Source organism: Telmatherina bonti, assembly GCF_933228915.1.
Source record: "Telmatherina bonti genome assembly, chromosome: 12".
Taxonomy (NCBI): Eukaryota; Metazoa; Chordata; class Actinopteri; order Atheriniformes; family Telmatherinidae; genus Telmatherina; species Telmatherina bonti.
In genome coordinates this window covers 12463993-12483021 of record NC_136610.1, presented here as the reverse complement: position 1 = coordinate 12483021, position 19029 = coordinate 12463993, and the positions used below count along the sequence as shown (strand labels likewise).

The 19029-nt window shown below is 42.8% G+C and overlaps 1 protein-coding gene across 1 annotated transcript; it reads left to right on the top strand.

Annotated features, from left to right (window-relative positions):
• Positions 1-2112: 2112 nt before the first annotated feature.
• On the top strand, positions 2113-18978 carry LOC306763268 (putative carboxypeptidase X1; the record flags this gene model as incomplete). The annotated part of the gene is made up of 15 exons (XM_079250050.1): positions 2113-2179; positions 5059-5168; positions 5251-5390; positions 5498-5582; positions 10209-10368; positions 10457-10548; positions 11954-12077; positions 14530-14726; positions 14811-14990; positions 15501-15698; positions 15789-15885; positions 17831-17970; positions 18167-18269; positions 18475-18773; positions 18937-18978. The coding sequence occupies 15 exons, from the start codon at positions 2113-2115 to the stop codon at positions 18976-18978; spliced, it is 2034 nt and encodes a 677-aa protein (XP_079106176.1).
• Positions 18979-19029: the final 51 nt, after the last annotated feature.

Genomic DNA, 19029 nt, shown 5'->3' with positions numbered 1-19029 from the left:
AATCTGCAGACAAAAAAAAAAAAATTAAAATTAATCAGTCGGGGCAAAAGTATTTCAAAACTTTTACCTTCTCATCTGAGCCTAGCTGTGGCAGACTCTACAATCTGACGGTGAGATGAGGGTGGAAACCAGAATAAGTGGTGGTGTCGATGAGCCAGACAGGTGTAGTGAGACACACCAGTATACCAGCGCTGCATTTGGGGTATGACAGTACTTATATAAATATAATATGTATGGAAGGTCAAAGATTATCTTGTTAGGGCTTTGCTAGGAATAAATGCACAGTAAGCAAGGTGTCAAGCCACATCAGCGGCGATGCTCATTAAAACCCATTCAGGCCTGTCAGGAAGTGCTGGGATGAGATTAACAATGGAATGCCAGAATAGGCTGCAGATTTCATGTCAGAAGTGTCAGGCTTAAATAGTACCTCCTCCAATATAGTTCAGTCTTTTCAAGGTTCTCATGTGTTGCAATAAGGATCATCTCTTGGCAGAAATGCAATATATGTTGGCAAAGAGCAACCATTCTACTTTCTCCAGCTTTTCTGTTGAGTGCTTCAAGTTTTTTTTCCAATATGTCTTTAAATGCTGCATGCTGGACATGGTCACTTCATATTTTGTTTCACAGAGAAAAAGCTGCAAAAAAAGCAAGATTTTGTAGGACTTCTTGGTTTTGGATTATGCATAGAGCACATGATGTTTTAACCAACCATCCATCCATTTTCTGCTACTTATCTGAGATTGGGATGCTGGGGCAGCAGCCTTAGCACACAAGTCCAGACTTCCCTCTTCCCAGCCATATTTGCCAACTCATTGGTGGGATCTGAAGCATTTACAGGCCAGTGTGTCCTAAGTCTTCCCCAGGGTCTCCGCCTGCAGGGACGTGCCTGGAACACCTAACCAGGAGGCATACTAACCAAGTGTTTGAGCCACTTCAACTGGATGCGGAGGAGCAGTGGCTCTACTCTGAGCCCCTCCCTGATGACCAAGCTTCTCACCCTATCTCTAATGCCTCTTTTCCATTTGTATCAGCTTGTCTCAACTTGACTCGCCTCAACTCGTCTCAGCTTGGTCCTGTTTCTTTTCCATTACAGTTTAGTACCAGGCCTAAAATGGGTGGGGTTTGTGTGAAATCACTGTGACATCTGCGTTGTACACGACAAACTCTACAACACAGGACCTAGAGGCAATCTGCTACTTGGTCTGCGACTCGCCAGTTATTGTATCCATTTGTTGGAACCACTTCTGGTCTCGTCTGTTTTATCCACTCCAACCATTGTGGTCCTTGACCTGCCAATTTCAGCTTGAGCTTTTTCAGCTTTTTCAGCTTCTCTCTACAGTGCTGAAAACTCCTTTGGTACCCATAGCCATTACGTCGGAAAGCTCTTGATAGATTTTTTCATTTCTTGTCGTTCCATCTTGTTCCCTCTGTATCCTTTCCTCAGCAACCAAGCAAAGAAATGTCTCCACCTCATTGTTAGACCACAGAACAGACTTTTGTTGCTGCATTGCTTGTCATGTAATGTAAACAACTTGTGAGTTGAAGTTGCTCTTCCAGTCATGTCACTCCCCGACCCCTGATTGGCCGTGCCCCTGACCAATAGCGGCATGCAGTCTGGCGACATCACATACAACCCGACTCAGCTCGCTTAGAACTTGGGCTGTGGAGTTACACAAAAAAGTACTGGTAAATGGGTACAAAAGTTGAGTGGAAAACCCTACAAACCAAGCCGAGGCGAGTTAAGTTGAGACAAGCTGATACTAATGGAAAAGGACCATAGGAGAGAGTCTGGCCATCCTGCAGAGGACACTCATTTCTGCCACCTGCATTCGTCATCTTGTTCTTTCAGTCACTGCCCACAGCTCATGACCATAGGTGAGGGTAGGAACATAGATCGACTGATAAATTGAGAGCTTCACCTTTTTACTCAACTCCTTCATCATGACAGTCCGGGACAGAGTCAGCTTTACAGGAGAAACTGCACGGATCTGCCTGTTAATCTCGTGCTCTATCTTTCCGTCACTCCTGAACAAGACCCCAACATCTCCTCCACTTGGGGCAGAACCTCACTCTCAACCCGGAGAGGACACTCCACCTTTCCAGCTGAGGAGCATGGTCTCGGATTTGGAGGTACTGATCTTCATCCCAGCTGTTTCACACTCAGCTGTGAATCGCTTCAGTGAGAGCTGGAAATCATGACCAGATGAAGCCAACAGAACCTCATCATCTGCAAAGAGTTCCAATCCTGAGGTCACCATATTGGTTCCCTTTCAACACCTTGACTGTGCCTAGAAATTCTGTCCATAAAAATTATGACCAGAATCTGTGATAAAGGGTAGCCTTGGCGGAGTCCAGTTCATCTGGAAACAACAAAACAGTTCAGGTTATAATTTAAATAGTCCAAACAAATACAAATCAACTATGCAGCACTAGCAAAGACTGCTAGTGCTGCATAGTTTACTGCAGTCTTTTTAGCTTTGAGCAGGAAAGACTGGTGTGAAAAGGAAGAACTGATTTAGTTTTGGTAGTGATCCAGATCACCGTTTGGATCCAGGAATTTTTTAAGGGATTCTTTATCATTGTGCTTGGCAGAGGTTTGTGCTCCCCAAGTGCTTTTCTAGTTGCCAATGTTACTGAGCTGAAGTGGAGATCACCATCTGACACTTCCTGAGAGGACTTGTAAGGTTTGCCAACAGTTTGGAAATCCCAAAACACAATCCTGATGAGTTTTCTCTGCTTTTTAAATTTGCTGTGTTTACTCATGAAATCAGCTGATGTTGATGGCTGTGCTTTGTGGGAAGAGCTGGTTTGCCAGGTTTCACCGACTCAGCTTCAGTAGTTTTAGGAGAAATTTAGTTTTACTCAGGAATTCAGACGTCAGCATCAATGAGATGCATTCTGACTTACAAGCAGCTGAAAGGAGATCCTGCTGGACTACAAGGCAAAATGTTGAAAGGGTGTTTTACTTCTTTTTTCTACAGGAAATGCCAGTCTACATCTAGCATTCGTTTATGCTGCCTGTACACTGTGGCTTGACACTCGTTAGCAGCCAGGAAAGCTTCCTGACAGGAAGAGGCCAGTTGAGCAGAGCTGAAGCCTGCAGACAGTGAGAGTCTTTGAGGCAGCAGAGGATGCTGGATGGTCAAAGAAAACCTTACCGGCTGCACGTTTTGCCTTCCTCCTTCTTGCATCTTTTCTAGTCTGAGTTTGGAAATCTGTGCAGAAAGAAACATTTGGCTTAAGTTACACTAATCCATTAAAAGCAATACTTCAAAACAAGCAAAAAAAGATTGAGCACGCACTCATTTGAAGTTGTCTCCATTAGAAATAGATCTATAATATTGAAGGGTGGAGATGTGCTTTTTATAAATGATTTAATTTATTCAATATTCAATGAGTCCTGTTTTTGGAAACATCCACACATAAAGTCTGCACTCGTTTTTTAAATATCTCTCTCACACTTTGTGACAGTGATAAAAAGTTGTCTTTCTCTAAATCAGCTACATTGCGATAAAAATTAATAAGATTAGTTAAGAAAATGAGCTTCCCATTTTCTTTTCTCTTGCATGCTTTTCAGAGTTGATCCAGCTGTTTAGTCTGTTTTGACTTCAGTAACACACGTATTTGTAGGTGTGTGTTGCAGATTGTATTCTGCATATGTCAAACCCTGCAAAATTTCATTTGTTTTGCTGACTGTGATAAACTTCACATAAATAATATCACTCATCTTTTCACCCTCACTTTGGCCTGAAAGGCAGCAAATATAACAGATTATTACTTCTGACATGGAGGTGGCGGAGGTAGAAATCTAGTTTTTGCTGGTTTATTTGTCTGTCTGTTAGCAACTATACAAACTGACCAAGAATGGGTCCCGGTCAATTTAAATTCTTTTGAATTTTGGATCCAGGAATTCTTCAAAGGATTTTTCATTGCAAAATAAGGTCATTTTCAGTACATAAACATATAAGTCCACAAAAATATTAAGGTTGCTTGGCTAAAAAATACAAGAGAAGTTCCCAACAAGTTGATGATGGACATCAGAGCATGTAGATGATGATGGAACAGGCCATCTGAACCCTGATAAATCCTGGTTACTCTCCAGTGAAGGTCATCACTGGTGTGTGAATGAATGTTTGGTGGCTGTTGAGGCAGATTGGCAGCCATGTTTCCATCAATCTCCCTGGAGGCAGCTGTGGCTACTTCCAGTGTGTGACTGTAGAGTTAATAGATTCAATTTGAAGCACTTTGCCCTGATAAGTTCAAAATAAATCCAGTCCATTATTAAATTGCTGACCATGTCCATCCCTTCATGATCACAGTGTAGCATCTTCTGATGGATACTTCCAGCAGGATGATGTCCCCTGTCACAAAACTCAAATCCTTTCCAAACTTGAACTCCAGTCGCCTCCACAGTCACCAGATCTGCATCCAATAGAGCACGTTGGGATGTGGTGGAACGGGAGATTCTAATCATGGATGTGCAGCCAATTCAACACCTTGCAGACTCAATGCCACAGAAACCAGTTTGTTGTTGAATCCAGGAGCAAATAGTCAAACATCTCTCACACAAAACTTATTCAAGATTAGAATCCAGTTTAACTTTTTACCTTGCATAACTGCTGCCCTATACGTCATTAATTTGAGCTCTTCTTGGTGTCGTAGTGGCTCACACTGCAGCTTCAGAGCAAGCATGTTGCTGGTTCAAGCCTTGGCCAAGGGGAGGGTAGAACTGTGGTCTTTGTGTGAAGTTTGCATGCTCTTCCCATGTGTGTGTGGGTTCTCTCTGGATACTCTGGCTTCCTCCCACCCATAAGACGCATGTTAGGGTAATTAAATACTTCTCACATGTAAGTTGCTTTGGATAAAAGTGAGTGCCAAATGATAATAGAATAGAATTAAAGATTACTGTGTACTATATGATTGTAAACATAGTAGTCAGTCATAATTAAACTGAAAACTTCTTATCGGCTGTCAGTTAATAGACTGATCCCACGCTGCTGTTATACTAGTTCAGATGTAATTTATGCCCAAATAATAGAAACCTGTTGACTGTATCAGAATGTCCTCCACTGGGGCTGGAATCACTGAGGGTAAAAGACACTCAGCTGAGGGCTTCATCCTACAAGCGCAGAGGCCTGGGACCTCACCGCGGACGACTAAACATCCAGGTGATTGTACAAACTATCACCAAACTAAAAAACAGGATCTATCAAAGCATTGCTTTTCTAGTGTGTGGCTCATGGGTTGCAGTCTGGAACACATGATGGAGACATCTATGATGGGGCCTGGTGCGCTCGTTACAAAGATAAGAAGCAGTGGCTGGAAGTCGATGCTAAGCGACTGACCCGCTTCACTGGTGTCATCTTACAGGGACGCAACTCCATCTGGAGGTCAGTGCTGATGGAGTTGTCCAGAGAAGATTTAAATAGGACAAATGCATGCATACAACAGAGATGATAGTTACTATAGAAACATGTGTGTCTGCTCTCTCTCACAGCTGGGACATGGTGCACACCTATAAGGTTCAGTTCAGTAACGACACATTGGTCTGGACGCCATGCATGAACGGGAGCAAAGAGGCTGTGAGTGAACATTTCAGTTCCTTATTTGCACATTGTGCATTGGAAACACTTTATGGCAATATAACCATATGAACCTCTCCCTGAGCTGTCACCTTATCGTGGTGGAGGGGTTTGTGCATCCCGAAGATCCTAGCAGCTATGTTGTCGGGGGCTTTATGCCCCTGGTAGGGTCACCCATGGCAAACAGGTGTCTAGGGGAGGGACCAGACCAAGCACGGCTCATAGACCCCTATGATGACGACCAACCTGGGCATGAATGTTTCCTTGCCCGGACGCGGGTTACCGGGACCCCCCTCTGGAGCCAGGCCTGGAGGCGGGGTACGAGAGCGAGCGTCTGGTGGCCGGGCCTTCGCCCATGGGGCCCGGTCGGCCTCAGCCCGAAAGGGTTACATGGGCCCCACCTCCCGTGGGCTCACCATCTGCGGGAGGAGCCGTAGGGCTCGGGTGCAATGTGAGCTGGGCGGCAGCAAGGGGCGGGGACCCTGGCGGTCCGATCCCCGGCTGCAGAAGCTGGCTCTAGGGACGTGGAACGTCACCTCTCTGGTGGGGAAGGAGCCTGAGCTTGTGCGCGAGGTTGAGCGGTTCCGACTAGATATAGTTGGACTCACCTCGACGCATGGCTTGGGCTCTGGAACCAGTACCCTCGGGAGGGGCTGGACCTTCTTCCACTCTGGAGTTACTCATGGTGAGAGGCGCTGAGCAGGTGTGGGCATTCTCATCAGCCACCAGCTTGGTGCCTGTACATTGGGGTTTACCCCGGTGGATGAAAGGGTAGTTTCCCTCCGCCTCCGGGTGGGGGGACGGGTCCTGACTGTTGTCTGTGCTTATGCACCGAACAGCAGTTCAGAGTACCCACCCTTTATGGGGTCCTTGGAGGGAGTGCTGGAGGGTGCTCCTTCTGGGGACTCCATTGTTCTGCTGGGGGACTTCAATGCTCACGTGGGCAATGACAGTGAGACCTGGAGGGGAGTGATTGGGAGGCATGGTCCCCCCCCTCTGAACCCAAATGGTGTTTTGTTATTGGACTTCTGTGCTCGTCATGGATTGTCTATAACGAACACCATGTTCCAGCATAAGAGTGTCCATATGTACACCTGGCATCAGGATTCCCTGGGCCGCAGTTCAATGATCGACTTTGTAGTCGTATCATCGGACCTGCGGCCACATGCCTTGGACACTCGGGTGAAGAGGGGGCGGAGCTGTCAACTGATCACCACCTGGTGGTGAGTTGGCTCAGATGGTGGGGGAGGAAGCCGGTCAGAGCTGGCAGGCCCAAACGTGTTGTGAGGGTCTGCTGGGAACGTCTGGCTGAGTCTCCTGTCAGAGCGAGCTTCAACTCCCACCTTCAGCAGAGCTTCGAACATGTCCCGGGTGAGGCGGGGGACATTGAGTCCGAATGGGCTGTGTTCCGTGCCTCTATTGCTGAGGCGGCCAGCCGGAGCTGTGGCTGCAAGGTCGTTGGTGCCTGTCATGGCGGTAATCCCAGGACTCGTTGGTGGACACCAGCAGTGAGGGATGCCGTCAAGCTGAAGAAGGAGTCCTATCGGGCCTTCTTGGCCTGTGGGACTCTGGAGGCAGCTGATGGGTACCGGCGGGCTAAGCGGCATGCGGCTTCGGCCGTTGCCGAGGCAAAAACTCGGGCATGGGAGGAGTTCGGCGAGGCCATGGAGAAAGACTTCCGGACGGCTTCGAGGAGATTCTGGTCCACCATCCGGCGGCTCAGGGGGGGGAAGCAGTGCTCCATCAATACTGTGTACAGTGGAGATGGGGTGCTGCTGACCTCAACTCGGGACGTTGTGGGTCGGTGGAGGGAATACTTCGAAGACCTCCTCAATCCTACCAACACGTCTTCCCATGAGGGAGCAGAGCTGGTGGACTCAGGGGTGGACTCTCCTATCTCTGGGGCTGAAGTTGCTGAGGTGGTCAAAAAGCTCCTTGGCGGCAAGGCCCCGGGGGTGGATGAGATCTGCCCGGAGTTCCTTAAGGCTCTGGATGCTATGGGGCTGTCCTGGCTGACACGCCTCTGCAGCATCGCGTGGACATCGGGGGCAGTACCGCTGGATTGGCAGACTGGGGTGGTGGTCCCCCTTTTTAAGAAGGGGGACCGGAGGGTGTGTTCCAATTACAGGGGAATCACACTCCTCAGCCTCCCTGGTAAGGTCTATTCAGGGGTCCTGGAAAGGAGGATCCGCCGGATAGTCGAATCCCGGATTGAGGAGGAGCAGTGTGGTTTTCGTCCTGGTCGCGGAACAGTGGACCAGCTCTATACCCTCTCTGGGGTCCTGGGGGGGGCATGGGAGTTTGCCCAACCAGTCTACATGTGCTTTGTGGACCTGGAGAAGGCATTCGACCGTGTCCCCCGGGGGCTCCTGTGGGGGGTACTCCGGGAGTATGGGGTACCGGACCCCCTTGTACGAGCTGTCCGGTCCCTGTACGACAGGTGTCAGAGCTTGGTCCGCATTGCCGGTAGTAAGTCGGGTTCGTTTCCGGTGAGGGTTGTACTCCGCCAAGGCTGCCCTTTATCACTGATTCTGTTCATAACTTATATGGACAGAATTTCTAGGCGCAGCCGAGGGGTTGAGGGGATCCGACTTGGTGGCCTCAGGATTGGGTCCCTGCTTTTTGCGGATGACGTGGTCCTCTTGGCTTCATCTGGTCGTGATCTCCAGCTCTCGCTTGAGCGATTCGCGGCCGAGTGTGAAGCGGCTGGGATGAGAATCAGCACCTCAAAATCTGAGACCATGGTCCTCAGCCGGAATAGGGTGGATTGCCCTCTCCGGGTCGGGAGTCAGGTCCTGCCTCAAGTGGAGGAGTTTAAATATCTCGGGGTCTTGTTCACGAGTGAGGGAAGGATGGAGCGTGAGATCGACAGACGGATCGGTGCGGCGTCTGCAGTAATGCGGGCTCTGCGCCGGTCTGTTGTGGTGAAGAAGGAGCTGAGCCAGAAGGCGAAGCTCTCGATTTACCAGTCGATCTACGTTCCTACCCTCACCTATGGTCATGAGCTGTGGGTCGTGACCGAAAGAACGAGATCTCGTATACAGGCGGCTGAAATGAGTTTCCTCCGCAGGGTGGCCGGGCTCTCCCTTAGAGATAGGGTGAGGAGCTCAGTCATCCGGGAGGGGCTCAGAGTAGAGCCGCTGCTCCTTCGCATCGAGAGGAACCAGTTGAGGTAACTCGGCCATCTGGTCAGGATGCCTCCTGGACGCCTCCCTGGTGAGGTGTTCCAGGCACGTCCCTCTGGGAGGAGACCCCGGGGAAGACCCAGGACACGCTGGAGGGATTACATCTCTCGGCTGGCCTGGGAACGCCTCGGGATCCCCCCCGCAGAGTTGGCAAATGTGGCTGGGGAGAGGGAAGTCTGGGCTTCCCTGCTTAGGCTGCTGCCCCTGCGGCCCGACCCCGGATAAGCGGCAGAAGATGGATGGATGGATGGATGGATAACCATATGAAACTTCTGAATAATAATAATAAAAAAGGATTATAAACATTGTTCTGATTCTGTGAAAGGAAACCTGTGAATTAATTGTTGGTAATGTATGAATTTGGCTCTTTATTAACACCTCCAAAATAGATGTTAAAGTTAATTTTGGTGAGTGTAAATTAATATTTACTGGTATGGCAAGCAAGGAATGATGGAAATCATTAGTTACATGTCTTGTTATATGTCAGTGCTATCACTATATTTCCTATGAACAATGGTCAATGATATGACTTATATCCATCAGCTGCAAGCTGACTTACGCACGCATTTCAAATGAAGTGAGGTGAAAAAAAAAAAAAAAAAAAGAATCACAGTTCAAATTTGTTAAAAGCAAAAGTTATTTTGATCCTTGCAGGAAAAGATACATTGTTGTTTGATAGCTTCCTGGAAAAAAAGAGAAAACAGTTAAAGAAACGAATAATTAAATGCATTCAGTTGCATAAAATGAATTGGTTTGTTGTCCTGGAAAAAAATGGCTTGCAGAAATACTCCCTCATTATCTGAACCGTTTAATCTGATCAAGGGTCGCGGTGGAGCTGGAGCCTATCCCAGAAGCCTTCAGGTGAGAGGAGGGGTACACTGCGGACAGGTCGCCAGTTCAACGCAGGGCTCGCAGGAATAGCTAATTATTATTTTTGTTTTCAGTTTTAGACATAAGTTTTAGTGTTTGACATGTAGGAGGCTTTTTTTTGGCTTTCTGGTATCTTTTTTTTTTTAAATTATTAAATTCTACTATTATAACCTTTTCCACGTCTTACTTTTTAAATCAATGTTTCATATTTAGTCCTGTAGCTGATATTTAATTTAAAAAAAAACAAAAACAAAAAAAACAGGAAATACATACTCAGAAGTGATTAACATCATGCCAACAAGGTTCTGTAATGATTTAATTAAATAAACCAATATGTTGGGAAAACAAACATTATAGAAATGTTTTTTTTTTCATTTAATGTATCCTCTGAAAGCAATGTCCAGCTTTGGTTAAATTAGTTTGTTTTTCTAGTGTATATGCTACAGCTCACCATGACGGCCTGTCATCCTTTTCCCAACATTCCCAAAAATATTGTGGTTGCTGAGTTTAGTTATCTTTAGTTATTAAATCCCTTTATTTATAATTCTCACCATTTCTGTATGATCTGCAGGTATTTGAAGGAAACCAAGACGCAGAGACACCTGTCCTTGCCCTGTTCAACACTTCCATAGTGGCCCGATACATTCGGATCAACCCACAGACCTGGTATCAGAACGGGACCGAAGGGGACATCTGCCTCAGAGCCGAGGTGTTGGGATGTGCACTTCCAGGTTCAGGAAGCCAATAACTGGAAACACTTACAATATGCATATTTTATGCTTCTTGGCCACCTTACCACAGAACTTTTCCATCGTACAGATCCCAGTACAATGTATGCATGGCAGACAGAGCCCACGGGGTCCAAAGACAACTTGGACTTCAGGCACCACAACTATGAAGAGATGAGAAAGGTAAAACAAGGTGTGGTTGCTGTACTGAGAATTTAGTCATTTTATGAAGCAATTTAAAAGAAAAGGCTTTTTCTTTTCAAGGTGAATTTTTACAAACACCTTTTTTACAAGTGTTAACAAATCTGCATGTTTGTGGTTTTGTATACGTACTCAAAAACGTTCCACACTACACGTGTGTGTGGTCTCAGTCTGCCCAGAAATAATAAATAGATTTGGAAAAATTCACAGACCTCCATGTGTTACAGCTATGAGGAGTTGGTTTGGAGGCTCAGTCCTGAATCTGATCCTAGAAACAACAAACAAACATGAAACACAGAACAGAGACATAAGGGGACAGACACAAGTCAACTTTAGTGCAATAGTGGGAGGTTTTAAAATTTATCTTCAGTCACAAACCCGTAATCATGGAAATCTTTCTCAATTTAGACTTTACTTCTTCCAACTTTTAGGTTTCTCCTCAGTAATTTATCATCAAACCATACATCATCAGAAACTGCGTGTAAAATGCAGCTGTGGCGTGTTCTTCCTCATGATTGAGGAAACCGATCAGATATCATGATGTGAAGTTACGATGCTCTTGTCAGTGTTACTGATGATAATGTTGTGTTTTGCTATTTTACTGGATTACTGCTGGTTCTTTAGCAAAATGTTGTTTGCATTTTAAAAATTTTAAATTGGGTTGTGATTATTTTGTAATTGAATAAATTTTTACAATCATTTTGAAAAGATTTATTTTGAACATAACTCATACATTTTTCTAATTGATATAATTGAAAATCTTTAAGCTTTTATTTGATGTATTTAGTTTTATTTACATTTCATATTGCTCTTGCTATAAAGATAATAATGCACACTGTAAAATTCTGTGATTTTCCCTTTTAAGGGCAAAAAGTATTGCTATTAATATCAATGAAAAAGTACCATAAACCACTGGTATCTTATCAAAAGGAAAATATACCATCCATCCCTGTGATATGCTAACTTTGTCTCATAGCCTAGAGAAGAAGGTGGACTTAGCTTGTTATTTTAAATGAATACACTTTGCAGGCCCCTCCCCTCCCTCTCTGTTGTGCTTTAGCTCCGCCTTCATGGCGGTCATCATGTACGGAAAATTTCTATATCCATGGTAGTGATTTACACCACTAAGATAATATTCTGGCTTTGATTTTATTTAAAAACTATCAGATTCTTCTTGGTGGATTCTTACAATTTGCTTCTTGTTTATTATTTTTATGTAAATAAAAGTCATTTTTTTTCTTCAGTAACAGTAAAAACTGGTCAGAAATGAATGTAAATTAAAATGATGAAGTTTTGATTCACAGACTGAGACTGGAGCTGATCTTGATAAATGAAAGTTAAAATACGTCCAAATTTATGTTCCAGTGAAATTTCTTTGTTTTCACAGCTGATGAAAAGCGTGAATGAAGAGTGTCCGAATATCACCCGCATATACAGCATCGGGAAGAGCTACACTGGTCTCAAGCTTTACGTCATGGAGATCTCAGACAACCCAGGAAAACATGAACTGGGTGAGTTTACATGTCTTTGATCTTTCTTCTCTTGCTGTTCTTTCGTGTTTTATTAAAATCCAAACTTTTCTCAGAGCTTTTCTACAGTTTTCAAAACAGAAGGGAGCTTTTTTAATGCATTCTTTTTTTCATTTCTATTAAACTAATACATCATTTAATTTGTTTTTTTCAATATTGTAAATTCTGGACATGTCTTTTATGATGGCATGATAATCCTTTTTGCTTCTTCTTTCATTAAACCTGCAGTTTTGCACTTTCTGCTCCAGGCTAATGAGAGAAAAGTGTCATGGAGGAATACACACTTGCATTCGCGCAGCATTAAGGGGTCAGAGGGTTAGAGGGGACTCATACAGTACTTGTCACTGTATTTCCTGAACAGACAGTCCAGTACTGAGAGAAACACAAAGCCGTACAGAGAAGGTTCCATCTTGTTTGCTCTGTAGTTAACATGTTTTCTTTGGCTTCATCAGCTTGGCCCACATGACAGCAGGGTGGAGAGTTTTTTTCCCCACCAAAAAGCATGGCAGTAAAGGCAGCACAAGATGAGTGAAGGGAGACAACAGTTTTAGAGTAAAATTACACATGCTGTCATATGTTATTTAATTTTTTAATGATGTTTAAATGCACTCAAAACACAAAGATTTTTCTAACAATACATTCCAGAAGTATTTCATGTGAAGACTGCAGTAATTGGTAATGTTAAAGGAGAAAAAAAGATGTGTTTTCCCTCCAATCTGTTAATTCCAGTCGGAAGTTGTTTTCTGGTATTTATTATGTCCGTGATTATAGTGTCAACACACATATTCCTTTTCCTCTTATGTTATATGTTAAATGTTCTTTAACTTTAGCTTGAACTGCTGATTTGGATGTTTTGGTCACAGTGTGAATTTAAATGAATAAGGCTTTCAAAAATGAACATGAGTATGACAAGCTAAGAAAAACAGTGTTTAGCAACCGTGTTTGTAGTAAAAACAGCACACTTGCTGGCTTCAACTTCTACACTTTTGTTTTTCTTTTGACTCAAAACTTATCAAAGTTTTCCGGAAGTCAGTTTTCACCAACCAGGCACCAAATATGCTTCAGTCTGGTGGACTGTAGCTCAGTAGGAAGAGCAGTTATCTTGCAACGAGAAGGTGGATTGATTCCAGGCTCCCCAAAAAAATCCTTAGGTGTCGTTGAGCAAGACACGATATCCTGCATTAACCGCTGAGTGTAAAACTCTTTGATTGGTCAACATGACTGGAAAAGTGATGTAAGTTGAAGTCCATTTAGCATTTTTTGTGGAAATATATATGACTTTTATTGTTAATGTGCAAAATATTTAAAGAGCAATGATCAGGTGATGCAGGTGTAAATGTAAAAGGATCTAATTTTTTTTAAAAATTACAGAAAAAAAAATTATGTTACAAATAGACTTTGCTTTTTTTTCAAAGTAGTAGAATGAGAACCAAAACATTTTTTATCTAAAAGACATGCATTTTATTGTTTTATTAATTTATTTCTTCAGAGCCAGTCATTTGAATATTTCTTTTATTAAGAAAAGAAAAGAAAAGAAAAAAAGTATATTTTCCTTTGTGGAGGAGTTGTGGTGGGATTGTTGCATCAATCCTTTTTTTTTTCCTTGTAAAATGCATATTTTAAGATTGAAGACAAATAAATCAAATTGATGATTGAAGCTGGAGATAACAACTTCTAATTGGTAGTTAAGGTTGCCATGGTGATTCAGACAAATGAACAAATTTAATTTAATTTAATTTCTTTTCATCTTATCTTATCTTATTCTATTCAATGAAGGAAAATGTGTCTTTGTACAATTTTTTCAGGGTTTAAAGTTTTTTTTAAAAATTTTATTATTAATTATTTCTTATTATTTTCTTACATTATTTTTTAAATTATATAGCATGTCAGGAAAAAGTTGCACCTTCAAAGGGACCTTTTTTTTTCCAAGAATACATTTATATCAATCTGGATTAAACTAGGTAAAAACATAAAAATGGGGATCAGTTTAGACCTAGATGTACGCTTACTGAGTCAGCCGCCTCTCCGACCTGCAGAGAGACTGGTTTCACTGAGCAGTGCAGCAATGGCACTGAAGTGAGCTGAAACCCCTCCTCATGAATGATTTAAGGCGGATGTGTGAAATTTCAGAGCTGCTTGCCAGTGCAGTGTATGTATGGATGTGGAGCAAACAGCACACACTCTGATCTTTGCAACAGTGCTTTAAAAACCCAGAAAGTGTGGTTAGTTAATTTGACAAGTTTCAGAACAGACTTGCCATCACATCTGTGTCTTTGTGACATTGCAAAAAAACAGATAAAATCCTGGAAATGAAATGCATCAGATGGATTATTTTTACTCTTTTATGTTCCAGCAGACTTCTGAAAGTCATACTTACATGTTAAAATAAGTATTTTAAGATTGATTCAAGTGTCTGTGGTTGCCCCCCCAACAGGAGAACCAGAGTTTCGATACGTTGCAGGGATGCATGGAAATGAGGTGCTGGGTCGAGAGCTTCTGCTCAACCTGATGCAGTACATGTGCCAAGAGTACAAACGAGGAGACCAACGGATCGTCCGCCTGGTCAAGGAGACTCGCATCCACCTTCTGCCGTCCATGAACCCTGACGGATATGAAATGGCTTTTAAGAAGGTGTCAAACACCACCATTTATTCCTTACATAGGTTTCACCTACAAATGTTAAACAATTATGATACATTATTTATTTATTGGCAGGGCTCAGAGTTATCTGGCTGGGCTCTGGGACGCTACAGCTACGAAGGCATCGACATGAACCACAATTTTGCAGATCTTAACTCAGTGATGTGGACCGCCATCGAGCTGGAGACAGACCGGTCCAAACTCATCAACCACTACGTCCCAATACCTGAAATGTACACCTCTGAAGAGGCTTTTGTAAGTGATTACTATAAATAAACTATAAAAAAAAAAAAAAAAAAAAAAAATATATATATATATATATATATATATATATATATATATATATATATATATATATATATATATATATATATATATATATATATATAAACTTGTTGAGTTATGTTACTAACAGACAGAATGCAGGATCACCGCCTTGGTGACGGTAACAAACTCCAGAGTTAAGTTGTGTCACATTTCGGACAATCTAAGTATGTCTTGGCATCACCAGCTTCTTTTATGTAGGATTGATCAGAACTGAATGCTTTTGCCTGGTTCTCCCTCCATTACTCTATACAGTCACAGAAAATTTTGTAATAATGACTTGCAGCAATAATTAAATCCAGAAGCAAATTTAAAAAATTGAATAATATATTGTTTTCTATATTTTTTTCTGTGTAAATTATTTACATTTTTATTTGTTTTGGCCTTCCATATTAATGATCCTCTAATTTGACTTTTTCTTTTTTTTGACTCCCCTATCAGGTTGCATCCGAGACCCGAGCTGTCATCAACTGGATGCAAAACGTCCCGTTTGTTCTTGGTGCTAACCTCCATGGAGGAGAACTGGTGGTCACCTACCCATATGACATGACCCGCGACTGGGCACCTCGTGAGCACACACCCACCCCTGATGAGAGCTTCTTCCGCTGGTTGGCCGTAGCGTACGCCAGCACCAATCGGGTCATCCTCTCCTCTTACTCTTAACTCAGCATCCTTTGGAAGGTAGCTTAACATTAAATTTAAAATATTTCTGTAATCTAATTGGACTAGGTGATGTCAAACCCAGACCGGCGGCCATGCCACAACAAAGACTTCCTTAGACATAACAACATCATCAATGGAGCTGACTGGCACACCGTACCAGGAAGTAAGAATATGGTATTTAAATCTATTAGACATGATTGTCATGATCATTGCTTGTATTCATGCACACTTAAGCTTAAGGAAGATGCTGGACCTGTATCAGATCGTTTTCAAAGTTCAGATGTAAGTTCTTGACCATCTAATGCTTCAGGTAAGTTTCTCTACAGCAAAGCAGATGAAAGCATGAAGACGTTTGTAAGCCTCTAACTTATTTGTGTCTTGATAGTAGTGATGTAAAATAATTTAGGATTTAGTACTGATCCAATACAAAGTAAACACAGGGCCAGTAATACTGATGCTGATTCTAATAATCAGAGTGAATGCAGAATAAAATTTCCAAATCAGGTTGAATTTTCATGACTTTTAAGTTGTTTTGTTGTTGTTATTGTTCCAACCATTTTTCCTTTGGGTTATTTATAAGTTAAAACCCAGGACTAGTTTCTTGTCAACTTCTTCACAATGACCCGCAGCCTAGTGGGCCTTGGAGACCAGAGTCTGATATCTGTGGTGTTATTGTTCAAAGGAGTCCAGTGTTGAGTGGTTTTCATCACAAAGATTACCATGACATACTGGTGAATGAAGCAAAACACTAGCTTCCAGTTAGCTTGTCTGTGTCGTTTCTGGATACTTTCTAAGTAATCGCAGTGTTGAGGCTGTCATGGTGTAGACCATGCCTCCTAGTGGGTAGGTGAACCAGAATGGTGAGTGTCCAAATACCTTTGAGCAGGTGAAATGGCATGTACCATGTGTAGAGACCTTGAAGGGGTGTTTCCTGTTCATGTTAATGTGACAGATCATTTCTGAATAATCTATTTTTAGATGTGTATATCGAGCCATGTTGGATTGTTTATAGCCTTGGCTAAATTTTACTGGCAGGTTGACGTACGTAGTAATTTTTGGATCAGGTCATTGTATTAATTGTGAAGTGAATGTCAATTAATGTTGGTTTGTCTTGTAGGAGGGGCCTCCAGTATAAACCTGGAGGAGAAGCTTCAGGCGCAACGGAGCATTTTTGTTGCGATTGAGCAGCCATTGAATATTGCTTGTCCAACTGAGAGCTGGTGCATGGCTGACTCATGGGTTTTTATTTTTGTAACTAACAAAGACAAGACAAAGTTAAAGAGCTGAGCTTCTGCAGTTTTCTCCTACCACCACAGCCAGCCTAACAGAGGCATTAAAGCGGTTATGGTTTTATTACGCCATGAGCTTTAATTAAGCCAGAAATTAGAAGAGAAATCTTCTATTAGCTTGATCATCTTTTTATATAACTTTTTTTTTTTCCCCTTTTTTATGACGTCAAGAGGAATCATAATCTTGGTTAGTTTCACAGTTTCAATGATTGAAGCAATACAAAAACTAAATGAATAAAAAAAATTTAACTCAAGAACACATCTGAAACACACACTGGTTTATAATGAACTAGTCTGACTGCCAGTGAAATCCTGATCAACACTGCTGTAGGACAACTTGGATCCTTTTTCTTGCTTTTGAGAAACTTTATCAATGATTGTGCTGCTAATTGACAAAATAAGTTGTCATTAACGCCTCCTATTTAATCTGTTTTAATAAGCTAGTATCAGGGCCGGATTAAAAGTGCAGAGACCCCTGGGCCTAGAGTGTCCCAGGGCCCCCCCTTCCCCACCACAACATGGTGAAAATTGTGAATGATACACTGTGAAATGACATTTCTAGTATCTCTCAGCCAGTGGCACCAATAGCAGTACACTAGGCACTGTGATTTAACTATCTGGCTTTATGTACATTTTGTTTCATGTCCAAACTGCTGGTGTTTGCCCTATGTGGGCCTCACATGGGCCCCATGTGCCCATTGGATCATTTGGTATGCATTTCCCTCTGCTGAAGTGTTGAGAAGAAGTAGCTTGTTATTGACTGGAGATTTTGGAGAAGACACTGTTAACCTCCGGGTTTGCTTTTATTTGCTTTTGCAGGTATGAATGATTTCAGCTACCTGCACACCAACTGCTTTGAGGTGACAGTGGAGTTGTCCTGTGATAAGTTTCCTCACACCAGTGAGCTTCCAGTTGAGTGGGAGAACAACAGAGAGTCTTTACTGGTTTTTATGGAGCAGGTCAGGCGGCACAAAAATTTATGACTATTTTTTGTCCGTTTTTAATTTTAAGCTTTTCTGTCAAATGTCAGTCTGTGGGAAAAAAAAAAGAAGTACATAATATATTTGTGATCAAAACAAAAGGTAAAATAACCATTAGTTGCACTTTTGTGATCACACAGACAGAAGAAAAGTAAAAATCTTCATTTTGCTTCAGGTCCATCGTGGAATTAAGGGTGTGATTCGAGACAGAGACACGGAGGCTGGAATAGCAGATGCCATCATCAAAGTTGAAGAGATCGATCATCACATTAGATCTGGTGCAGCTTTACCTTTTACATTCAGTTACACTGTAATAACAATGAACATAAACGTGTTTAATCCAAAAGATGCTCTAAAACTGCATTTACTGTTTCACCACACTTCTGCACGCACTCATTTTACAGCAAGCTGAAAGCACACTGCAAAGAGTTTTCCATGTAACTTCATGATCCTGAGCGCTGCTTCTGGTCTTTGCTCCGACAGTGGCTGATGGCGATTACTGGCGGCTGCTGAATCCTGGAGAGTACCGCGTGACAGTAACCGCAGAGGGCTATTTACCCTCCTCACGCACCTGCTGGGTCATGTATGACTTTTACCCCACAATCTGTGACTTCAACCTCACCAAGGTTCCCAAGCAGAGGGTAAAAGACATTCTGGCAAAGGGGGGGAAACTTCAAAAGGACCTGCAGCTCAGACTACGGCAGGTACGCATGCAGAAGCTGCGCGCCACCACCAAGGCCATCAACCAGAGGCGAGCCGCAGCTGCCAAAAGAGCGAAGAGGGTGAGATGAGGAAGGACAAGACGAGAACAAAGCAGGGCTTGGTTCAGAGACACCGGATCATTCTGGATTCAAATTAGTTTGTTTTTCTTTCTTAAAGCTGGTATCTATAAAAGCAAATATAGGAATTTTAACGAAGACATGTAACATTTGCCCTCTTGGGAAGTGGATCCTTTCATCGTCTGCTGTGGAGCAGCAGAGCAACTGAGGAAAACTGTAGATAAATAGCCGATTTGGGAAACAAATGAGCACAATATGA